Raw genomic sequence first — 12,194 nt, forward strand, 5'->3', positions numbered from 1 at the left:
GAAAAATATCTCGCTAAAGATTTTACTTCCATATTAACTTTTGTGTATTTCTTCCCCAACAGATAATGGCATCAGGAAAGCAACGTAAGTCAGAGCTCTAGGAGGGTGTAGAAGTGAGACCTGCAAAATATGTTGGATGTGGAGCTTCTAGTTCTTCTAAATGTCATCTACTCTGGCTATTTCTTAGGACATTCCAGCTCATTTTCTCTGCCTCTCCTCCCTCCTCATCCCCTCTCTACATCCCTTGGTTGCTGAGCATGCTCACCTCTCAATGTTTATATTCTAAGCTGTTTTGCTCTCTGACAGACTCTTGGATCCTCTGAGTATGTTGGGTCCCATACCTTGTGAAGGTCCTGTGTGAGGACTTCATTGAGGCATTTTGTCCCTATTCTAGGGATTACCTTAGCTAGGAATACCCTTCTATATGTGTATGCCAGGGGTGTCAATCTTCTTTTCATTGAGGGCCACATCAGGGTTGCGTTTGACCTAGTGGGGCTTTGGATAGGGATGGCCAGGGTGGGCATAGCCAGCTCAAAGTCACTCGTTGAGGTTCTGTTTTCAGCTGCGACAGCCTCCTGCAGGCCTCTGCCGATGAAAATGGAGTTCGGGGGGCTGCGAGCAGCCTACCTGGGTTCCGTTTTCACCAGCAGAGGACTGCAGGAGGCTGTCGTGGCCAAATTGCAGCTCAGGAGGGTCGTGCAGAGGCACTGCAGGCTGGTCCTTTGCTGTTTCTAGGGCGGCCCCATGGGCCAGATCTAAGTACGGTACAGGTCAGATCTGGCCCCTGGGCCTTGAGTTTGACACCCATGGTGTATGCCCTTGCTTCAACCTACAAATCCAATGAAGTAGCTGTTTTGCTCTGCTGTTTAGAAGCCGGAACCCTGTTGCTCAGGTTCAAAGCAGTGCTTTGTCCAAACCTTCACCAAAGTAAAGCAGTGGTGGGATTCAAATTTTTTTACTACCAGTTCTGTGGGCGTGGCTTGGTGGGCATGGCAGGGGAAGGATACTGTAAAATCTCCAGTCAGAGGCAGTATTTGCCGGTTCTCTGAACTACTCAAAATTTCTGCTACCGGTTCTCCAGAACTGGCCAGAACCTGCTGAATACCACCTCTGAAGTAAAGTATTCTATTAGAAATTTGGACAGCCCCTCACCTCATTCCCACTCCTGCCAGTTTTCCCGCTGTGCTCAACCTTCATCAATAATCAGCATGCCAAGTATATTAAGCCTGGTCCTGAATTCCACTCTCTTTTGAAGGAAAAGAAAAACATACTGGAACAGGCTTTTGATTACATTTTAAACTCATTCTGAATAAAACCCACTTTCTTTGTATTTCAAGGCTTTTCAAATAATATTTCTTTTAAAGATAATATTCTTATTGAACTCTAACACACACATAACACACACACACACACACAAAAAGCTGCAGACTATATTTGGAGGAAGATGATTATCAGACTCTGAACAGAATTGAACTGTTAATCTTGCTCCCAAGGAGAAAAATGTATTGCTTTTTGCAGGAATTTTGGTGGGAAAAATGAAGCCTCTTCAAAGAACAACGCAAAGTAAGACAAATTTTCTTTTTTTCTAAAAGTGCTTTTGCTGATTTCATTCATTCCATTAAGCTTTTCGGGAGAAGAAGGCAGGATAAAATAATGCCCAGAAAATAAAACATTTTAATATGGTAATGCAAAATATTAAGTAGTTCTCATTCCGATACCTGAACAAGCTGGCTTGGCTTCTGCTTAAAATATCAACCAGTTCTTTAAAAAAGACTCTTATTCTTTGAATCATAGCCTTTGGACTAATTATTTCCTACATCTTTCTTTTTCCCTGGAAAGAGTTGCCTGCCGGTCCTTATGTAACCATTCAGTACGTCAATCATTTCCCTTATCTACTTCAGGACGAGGCTTACGAAATCATAATCAGACGACCTCTTCATTAGGTCACCGAGTCCAACCCTTGGTTTGATGTGCAAAAGCCAGAGCGATAGCTTGACCCTCCCTCTGAATAATTGTTCAGTTTCTGAAGTACTGTTATCATGAAGAAGTTTATTCCAATGTACAAAATCTATCCTCTTGTAATTTAAGAATCTGGTTCTGCAGAAAATCACCCAGAGTCCTTTTCTACAAGATACTTCTCCAGACCTCAAAGAACTCCAGAATCATGTGATCTCCTCAGCCTTCTTTCCCCAGATCCTTATTAGGACTTGTCCTCTATTTTCATTTTGTTGCCTTCTTCTGACCCAGTTCTAGTCTGTAGTCAGTTTTTTTAAAAAATATGTGGAGTTCAGATTTAGCATGTTAGATACTGCCCACTTTTATATAACGTGGGACAATTACTCTCCACAATTTGGAAATCGAGGTTATACTAATACTTCCTCAAGTTCTAGTGTTTCTCCAGTTCCTTCAAATTTGCTTGAGTGCAAGGCAACCGCAGAATCACTTGAGACAGCAGTAAGGAGTAGCTAATATGTAAAAAGTTCAAAAAGTAAGGACGCTGAATAAGAATGTAAAGATATGAATTGGTGATGATGTCAGTTGTGAGCTACTAATTTGACCTTTTCAGAAAATTCAAACTAACCTCTTCAGATTAGATCAATTTCCCCAACCTGTTATTTTCCAATTACCAGATACTTCAACTCCCATAATTGCCAGCCTATGCAGCCATTAGCAAAATTTCCCTTTGATTTTAACATGCGTCAACAAAGTACTTCTTTCCAAAAAGTTACGGATATCAGAATAAGGGTGTAACTCTTTTATATGTTACTGCAACGGGTTTATTGTTCCATCAATTAACTGATGAGACCGGGCACCTATGAAAACCAAATTCGTACAACGATGCTTAGGCATTTTATTTATGAAGCACATTTCCATGCTGCTGCAATACAAATGACTTTTAGCAGATTACAAGAAAAAGGTACAATTCAGAATATGCACAGTGCAACAATAATACAACAAAGACATGGTAGTATATAAAACTAAAGATAACAATGTTAGTCTCAGCTCAGGAAATGGCTCTCTGAAGCAGTTCAGGCTTTAAAATTTCCTTAAAATCAATAGAGTGGGAACTAGCCTGATCTTCCTGAGGAGGCCATTTAACAGCATCAGGGCTGCAAGAGAAAAACAGCACCTTCTATTTAACCTTATAATCAGGAGGCTGTGAGTTCGATCCTAGGTAGAGGCTAATATTTGGAATAGACTCTCCTGCTCAAGCGGGGGTTGGACTAGATGACCTTCGAGTTCCCTTCCAATTGTGTTATTCTACATTCTATGTTCTACAACTTCTGCGGGTTGTAACATATGAAGCAAAAAAGGAAGGAGCTTCTCCATCTCTGAGAAATATTTTATCTGTTGGATTGATTTGAACGGGAGTCATCTGTGAGGCAAAACTGCTGCTAGAGAAACATTGTCTTCCATCTTGGGATGTTTGAAGAAGGTCCTAGCAGATCTACTAGAAGGAGAAAAACCACATGTATAATGCCCCATGTTTTTCTTTCTTTAAAGGATACCAGACAAGAAAAAAGATGAGATTCGGATTGGATTCTTTCAGCTGGTAATAGCATTCTGGTTGTCATTATTTTTCACATATAATATGTTTCTTGAGAGCAAGGCTCACAAACTTTGTTATCTACTACCACCATTTCATCTGTTGCAGATGAAACTAGTCCAACCTAGTCCAATCAAAATAGAAACAAAAGTTCAGTTTTCCAAGAAAGCACTCTGTTATTATATTTATGAGGGACATCTTAGAGGAGGTTGAGGCATCAGGCTAGAAATTGGAGTTCTGGGCCCACCTTTGACAAAAAGCTATCTTGGGCAGTCACTTTCTCTCAGACCTAAGAAGGAGACTACCGTATAACACTTTTGAAAACCTTTGCCAATGCCAATATCCAGGCAATCTCTGAGAATCAGATACAACTGAACAGAAAGATACATGTATGTTTGTGTTTGCATATATATATACATTCTGCACCATCTGTTAAGACTGTGTATCTAACCTGAGTTCCTGTATCATCAGTTTGTGAACCATGGTATCAAATCAAGGGGGTGGAAGAAGAGAAGGGAAGGCCTTCACTTTCTCAAATCTCAACATTTGCAGACTGAAACCAGACAGAAAACAATGACAGAAGTGCAGCCTGGAAAGTGGTTTTCAGAATCAAAAGTGAAGTCCAGTCATTTCACTACACAAAACCAAGTCTCTTTTCTTCCCTTAATATTTTACTGGTTTTACTCATCATTTAGCATCTGCTTCCTTTAGCAACCCTTCACAGTTACAACTGTGATGAAAAAAAAAAACCAGTCTTCACATTTACAATCTTTTGCAGGTCTATAAAAGCAAAAGAAATCTGAAGATTGTAAGCCCAGTTGTGATTTCATTTAGCAACTACCATTTCAGTTAATGACCAAGTTGTTGGGCCCAGTTTGTGGTAACTAAGTGAGGATTATCTTTACAATTATCTGTGCTGGGGGAATTTAATTGAGAAGGTTCTCTGTTACTGAAGTTGGGAACAGGGACCTGTTTCACTTGAAAGGATGCAATGCTATATAGTTTATAAAAATAATAGATTAGTACGATAAAAGCAAATGATGTGAAAACTACTGATGAACAAACTCTGCCTCTTATTCCTTACAGTTCAGATTTGCTTCTTCAGCTGAGATACTGATGATGCTTTCAGGGGCTATCTGTGCCATTCTTCATGGAACAGCCCAGCCAGCCATGTTGATTGTTTTTGGGATCATGACGGACACATTTATTCAATATGACATTGAAAAACAAGAGCTGCAGGACCCAAACAAAGGATGCATGAATAACACAATAGTTTGGATTAATAGCTCCCATCCTCAGAATGTCAGTAATGCATCAATAAGTTGTGGGTGAGTGAGCACAAAATATTTTCAGCTTTATCAAATGGCACACCTCAGATCTTTGGAAGCTTATCTAGTGGGTTATCTAAATCAGCCAACAGTTAGGCCTACTTTTGGCAACTAATTATTCCATTAAACTAAGTGCTGGATTTGTAGCCTGTGTGGTTAGAGAAGTTAATGTATTAAAAAGAAAGTGTTTGAACACATTCCACCTCATTTGGATTTCAAACAGATCTTAACACTTCTCCAAAGATAGGAGATATTGCTACTTATTCAAGAGTTGATAAGCGCTTGTGTTAATAATCTATGGCCACCCACACTGGCATTAAAATTTAGAAGAACTATTGACTTTAACAGAAGATTTCAAAACGTTGCATTGTGCAATCACGGTTTTCAAGAGTTAACGATTATCCTGAAATAAAGAGGGAAATCTGCATTGTTCTGTCACTTTCCCTCCTCTGTTTCTATTATCTTGCAGGGGAAGTAAGAATAATACATCTAGTGCATTAAGCTTCAGGGTGTATCCTTTTAGGCTTCAAATTCTAAAGGCACAGGGTAGAAACTGATCTCCACAGAACACTTGGATCCAAGATCCAAAAACCAGACTAAATGTGAAGTGCATTTCATTATGCAAAACTTCAAAAGGGTGACTTGATTCGGTGGTGTAACTGAACCATCACATCAAAGCAGTTTGCTAACCAAAGGGTAGCCTTGCAGATTTCTATGCTTCTGTGGTTGTCATAGACGTTATGCATTTTGCAATTTCAATTCCATATGCGGAGAAGCTGAAGAAGGGTTGACTAGTAGACTCTTAAGTTTCTTCTCTGTTTATGGAGCTTCTCAGTCATCCAAGTCATGGTTGTCCCAAAAGTGTTTTTTTTTTTCAAGAGACAACTGGACTTTCTTGTTATTCTTTGAAGACCTTTTGCTTCTTATCCAAAAGGCTTCTTCTACTCTAGCACTGAAAAAGCTTCTTGGATGAGAAGTGAAATGTCTTCAAAGAATAACAAGAAAGTCCAGTTGTCTCTTGAAAAAGCACCTTTCTTCTGTGTTGTCATGCCCCCATCAGAGGCTAAATCTGTGGAGAGCTGGAGCCAATGGAGGGGCCGGCTTCATTGGCTTTGGAGGAATGTAGGGAGGGCTCCTCAGTATTGGGACGGCTTGTTAGCAGGGAGGAATGGGTGCAAGATGACTGAGAGAGGGCAAGCAGTGGACATGAGGAGTAATGGAGCACAGGCAATGAGCAAGGACCGCCCCCTCCTATGCTCAGCGAATAGGAATTCCCTGAGCACAGAGAGTGGAGAAAAGGCGGGAACAGCGCAGGCCAACCCAATGACTCGGGAAGAGAGTGCCCTGCCCCTCTTCATAAGGCACACCTGGGGTCTGTCAGGAACAAATGCTGAATTGGTAGAATTTGGTGTGCCGTTACAGACATTTGGAGTTTGCAGGACTGCTTGCTTCTTCCTTACTTCTTCTTTATCTCATGGACTCAGTGCCTTGTTCCTTACTTTTGTGGACTCAATGTTTGTTCCTTGTTTCATGGACTCATTTCCCTGTTCCTTTACTTTGCTGGACTGCATGCAGCCAGAGGCTGCCATGTGTGTGTGCACTTTGCTCTGGGACTTGCCAAGAACGTGGGAGCATTTGAGGAGAAATTTGGAGCATTAAAAAGGGGGGTTGGACTTCCGGTTTGAAGGACTTCGGCAACAGACAGAAATCCATGATCGTGCATGGTTTCTGTCTGGGCTCGCCGCTGGAGCACCCCGAGCTGGCTGGTTTTGGGGCTAAGCCACCCTGTAGAGGTGGTGAAGAGGGGGGAGATTACCAGCAGGGTTGAGGAGAGCCGCATCTCTCCTCCCTATCTGGCCATTACTCCCTTTCCTGAAGGCGGTTGCAGCGGTGGTCAGAAATGGCTACCACAAAGAAGAACTCGACCGGAAAAGAATGTGCAGGAGAAAGATAAGAAGTGAAAGTTTTGGCTGACCGGGTTAAATTGTAAAAGCAACAACTAAGGTATCCTGGAATTTAAACTTACAAAAAATAACATCGCTCCCAAAGAAGAGTCGGAAGCAGCGAAGGAAAGTGAAAAGGGAAAGGTTTGGCTTTTTTTCCCTTCTCTCTCCTTCCCTATACTGACAACTAAGAGACTTAAATAAGAAATCAGAAAAACCCACTTTGACATCAATAGGCAATTAAGCTGAAAATAAAACAAAATTCCAAAGGGATAATAAAGATTTCTGGACATTAAAAATGTTCTTTTTCATAAGCAAGAAGGGAGAGAAAAAGAATAAGGGCAGGATCTGGAAGATGGAGGAGACTGCCTGGAATTAAAAAGAATCTACAATAAAACTTCAACAAGACTTCTAAAAGATACATTTTAACTGAAACTTTGCAACTGAATAGTAACCCCAGAAAGAGACAATGAAAAAAAAAGAGCAAAAAAGCTTGCGTGTATTTGGATTATTTGGTGATCTTTGGATTCTTGGTTATTATATTTGAATGACTAAAATTAATCAGGTGGTTGTTTAAAAATTTATACAATGGCACCACTTCTGGATGAATTGAAAATGGAATTTTAAAAGTACAAAGAAGATGCACAAGAAGGGAAGGGTTCTTTTGGCTTCGTTTTTCAATTCTTAGAAATGGAGATTTGGAACTATGAGAAACAACAAGAAACGACTGCAAAACAAGAAGACTGGGACAAAGAAGAAGCCATCTTTAATGAACAAGCAATTTTATGTGGGGAAGAAAAAAGAAAGGGGGGAAAGAGAATGGAGAATTTAAGACTTAAAAAAACAACCAAAGAAAAGAAAAATAATTCGAAAAATAAGTATAATACTGGAAAGCAACAGAAAAGGGGAATACAGAAGAGAGAAATAGAAGTAAAGAGACAAGGGGGTAAAAGGGGGAGAGAAGAAGAGAGGGAAGAAGGAAAGGAAAAGAAGTTACAAAGGATTGGAGCAAGATATAGAGAAACAGGACCTATTTAGAGATAATGGGTGAAAATCTAACTGAAAAAGGGATTCTGTAAAGGTACATAAGATTGTATTGTTATATTAGTAATAGAAATAACTTTAGAAAATTGGAAACAACATATGATTAAAATGAGGGATAAAATAGTGTAATTTAGTGAAATGTTTGTGAATAAAATAAGTGAAATAAAATAAATGAGAAAATTGAATTAGGAAGGAACGGGAACATTTTAATTAGTTAATGTTTTATAAAATATAAGTGAGGGGGGGAATTAACTATGGAAAGCTTATAATTGTTCCCATAGAAGTATGATATTTAATTGAAAAGTAATGTTAAAGATGTTAAGACTTTAATGAATATCAATATTAATGTTAGAATTGAATTGGAATGGAATGTTGTTTTAATTATATACATTTGTAATTTTTTTTCTTTTTTTAAGAATACATGTGTATTTTAAGAATGTACCAAGCAGAATCCGAATGGAAGTTACGTATTATATTGAATGTTACAACTTTAGGAAAAAGATATAAAGGTGTCATACTCCAATCAGTAACTACAGGAGAAATTTTGTTTAATGAGAAAAGATAATAGATAATTGAAACAGGACAGACAGAAAATATAAATAGAATGATTTGAATTGAGATGAGATAATTAAAATAAAATTGAGAAAATTAAAAGAGGGGAGAAGCTATGCAGAAAATGTAAAATAGTAATAAGATATGGAATAGACTATAAAAATGAGCATGAACCTGAATTTGCGTCTGTACGAAGAAATGTAACCCGGGATTATGCTACTTTCAAAAAAGATGTTTTATTTGTATTTTTTTTCTCTTTGGGAAAACACAAATAAAATTTACAAAAAAGCGGGGGGGTTGAATTCTCAACTGGCTGTGTGGCCTTCATGCCTTATCTCAGGTCATCACATGTGTTGTGGTCACCACAAGCCTTCACTTTGCTTTCTCTTGCATTGATCAGATGTTAGAGTGGCCCCGCTTGTTCTGCCCACTTAGCTATTGGCACTCTGTATATGGGCTCAGGATTGATTAGCACATACATTTTGAGAGGGATATCCTCCACAACAGTGCAATCAAAACCCTGCCCCCCTTTACTGTGTTTGTTACAAATGCAAAAGAAAGGACAGGGCTTCAATGGTACCCATCGTCTTGGTTTTTTTTTCATCCACTCCCTACGGATGCTCTTTTTCTTAGATCAGCTTTTGAGTAGGGCAATTTCAGGCTTTGGGAAATGGCTGAAAGAATAGCAAGCTAAAATTGAACAGGTTTGCCCTGGAATCTTTTATTGCAAATTTAAATGAAAACACAGGCATTTTTTTGAATCTCTGATCTTCAGTCTAAACCGAATGAAGTTGCTTTGCACGGAGCGATAGTAGTCAAGATGGAGTGTTGGGTTCCCTTTCTGCCAGTGTTGAAGAAGGGAAAATCATGTGGTTGATTTGTTGCCTGAGAAAATGGCAAGATGGGTTTGGGGAGAAAAAGGTTTTGATTTCTGTCTGTTTTCTGTTTTTCCTTCTATAAAGATTGTGGAGGTTGACTGTCACTGTTGCCTAAAAGGAAGCTTAGGATAGTAATAAAATGATGGCTGGGACCAAAAATTATCGTATACCCTCCCCCCATTTTCAATTAGTCTGGTTGTTCCAGTTTTAGTGGAGATGGTTTAAATGAGGGCTAGATGATGTTTGTAAGAAATTGTTAATATTTGATGGATATCTTTGTCAATAATATTATGTTAAACTCTGCAGTTTGTTTTATTTTGCAAACAATATGATGTGATTAATAATTAGTTCCCACAGGTATTTTTTTTTGTCTTATGGCAAACCTTGATGATATGAGATTTGACACCATCTTTTTTGCGTGTACCTCACATAGAAAAAGGTCCCATAGATTCCATTAGAATTGGTCCCTAGAGTAGACTTTAGTTTTGCTCTGAAAAAAAGCAGACGTGCTTAATATTTTCATCCTAATTTCCCCCAAACTGAGACTGAAGTAGCTTCAAGCAGTTTGGTCTTCCCTATTTTAGCCTAGGAATATATATTTTGTCAAACTGATTCTTGCAGTAACTTGAATTGGAATCAGAGTCTCTCTGAATTGCAACAATGGAAAGTTACATTCAGAGTTTTTATTGCAGTCAAATTTCAACTCATTCTCATAGATTTAATCAGAATGAGGTTTCCTTAACCTCTCCTGCATGGAAATGCTCATTTGCATACACAGGAGGAAAAGGTTGCTGGGAAGATGGCTTGGTTTCTCTTGCCTAGGAAAAAAAGGAAAAATATCAAGGTGGAATTTTTAAAGGAAATTCTTTTTTTTTTTCAACATGTCTCCTCTAGACATGGCAAGGAAAATGCCTGGCGCTCTAATAACAATAGCCCTTAGACTTTTATACCACTTCACAGTGCTTTACAGCCCTCTCCAAATGGTTTGCAAAGTCAGCATATTTCCCCCAACAATCTGGGTCCTCATTTTATTGACCTACGGAAGGATGGAAGGCTGAGTCAACCTTGAGCCCCATCGGGATCGAATTGCCCAACTGCCTGCAGTCGGCAGAATTAGCCTGCAGTACTGCATTCTAACCACTGTGTCACCACGACTCATCTTGCATGTTGTTTCACACATTGGGAAAAATACTACAATTAATTTTTTATAGCCTAAAAGAGTGACTAGGGAGGTATCAAGACCTCTGGAATACCTGTAGTGTTTTTTCCCAGTGTGTAAAAACCACATGCATTAAACAGGTACAATGGCAATAGTCTATTGTGCAAAAAATAAGGAAATAGATGTTTAGGTACAGATTTATGCAGGGATGGGATCCGACTGGTATAACTACCAGTTCTATTGCTTTGCATCGTGTGACTGCAATTTATGACCTGCCGAGCTGCCCAGACAGCTGAGCAGTGCTGCGTGTGGGTGTGCAGCGGTTGGAAAATCCCTTTTTTGCTGCTTTTTCAACCGCAGCTGTGCCGCGCAAAGCAGCTGAGGTTGAAAAAGCAGGAAATAAAGGACAGGTAAGAGCCCAGGCAGGCAGGTGGGCCAAAACAGCAGCAGACACAGAACCGGTTCTGTGTCTGCTGCTCTTCAGAGTTACCGGTTGTGTAGAGCTGGACAGAACCGGTAGAATCCCACCCCTGGCTTTATGAAATATAGGAACTTAGATATGCTTTTTCAGTTTTATTTCTTTTGCATAAGGATATTCTTGCTGTAATATTCTCATTGTTTGTAGGTTTTGTTTTGATTTTTGAAAAGTATATGTGTTTGTTAATCCTAACACTTTATTTTATTGTTTTGGGAGTAATAAATAAATGTCAGGCTTTATATTGACTTATGATACAGATAATCCCCTTCTTACAACCATTCATTTAGTGACTGTTTGAAGTTCCAATGGCACTGAAAAAAAGTGACTCATGACTGTTTATTACACTTATGCCTGTTGCGCCATCCCCATCGTCACATGATCAAAATGAGGGATGTATTTATGACGGTTGCAGTGTCCTGGAGTCATGTGATCATCTTTTGTGACCAAACAAAGTAAATGGGGAAGCAAGATTCACTTAACAAACATGATACTAACTTAACAACTGCAGTGATACACTTAACAACTGTGGCAGGAAAGGTCATAAAATGGGGCAAAACTCGCTTAACAACTATCTAGGCTGAATTGTTTTTTATTTTTTATTTATTTATTTTTGATTTGTCAATTGCTTACAAGATAATAGATATAGGTATAAACATGAGTAAGAATACAGGAAATAGGTACGAATAAATGGGGACAATAGGACAGGGATGGGAGGCACGATGGTGCCCTTATGCACTCCCCTTAAAGACCTCTTAGGAATGGGGTGAGCTCAATAGTGGATAGTTTGAGGTTAAAGGAATGGGGGTTTGAGGATGTAACAACAGAGTCAGGTAGTGCATTCCAGGCATTGACCACTCTGTTGCTGAAGTCGTACTTTCTGCAATCAAGCTTGAAGCGGTTTACACTGAGTTAGTATCTGTTGTGTGCTCTTGTATTGTTGCAGTTGAAGCTGAAGTAGTCATTGACTGGTACGACATTGTAACAGATAATTTTGTTCACTATGCTTAAGTCCAACAATAAGCGGCATAGTTCAAGGTTGTCCAAGCCCAAAATTTCAAGCCTGGTGATATAGGGTATTCTGTTGCGAGCAGAGGAGTGTAGTTCTCTTCTCGTGAAATACTTCTGGACTCACTCAATTGTATTAATGTCAGATATACAGTGCGGATACAGACAGATGAGCTGTATTCGAGTATTGGTCTAGCAAAGGTTTTGTATGCCCTAGTTAGCAATTCAATATTACTGGAGCAGAAGCTTTGTAAGATTAG

The 12,194-nt window shown here is 39.2% G+C and overlaps 1 protein-coding gene across 2 annotated transcripts in view; it reads left to right on the forward strand.

Annotated features, from left to right (window-relative positions):
* The window catches only part of ABCB11 (ATP binding cassette subfamily B member 11), a 90,727-nt gene that overhangs the window by 12,696 nt on the left and 65,837 nt on the right, over window positions 1-12,194 (forward strand). For both annotated transcript variants that reach the window (XM_087919990.1, XM_087919989.1), the window contains 4 exons: window positions 63-84; window positions 1,519-1,563; window positions 3,505-3,553; window positions 4,634-4,875. In XM_087919990.1, coding sequence (XP_087776116.1) covers window positions 63-84; window positions 1,519-1,563; window positions 3,505-3,553; window positions 4,634-4,875 — 358 coding nt within the window. The remainder of the gene's footprint in view (window positions 1-62; window positions 85-1,518; window positions 1,564-3,504; window positions 3,554-4,633; window positions 4,876-12,194) is intronic.

This window comes from Pseudonaja textilis, chromosome 1 (genome assembly GCF_049901715.1).
Source record: "Pseudonaja textilis isolate UNSWEBS1 chromosome 1, rPseTex1.2, whole genome shotgun sequence".
In the NCBI taxonomy this organism is placed as follows: Eukaryota; Metazoa; Chordata; class Lepidosauria; order Squamata; family Elapidae; genus Pseudonaja; species Pseudonaja textilis.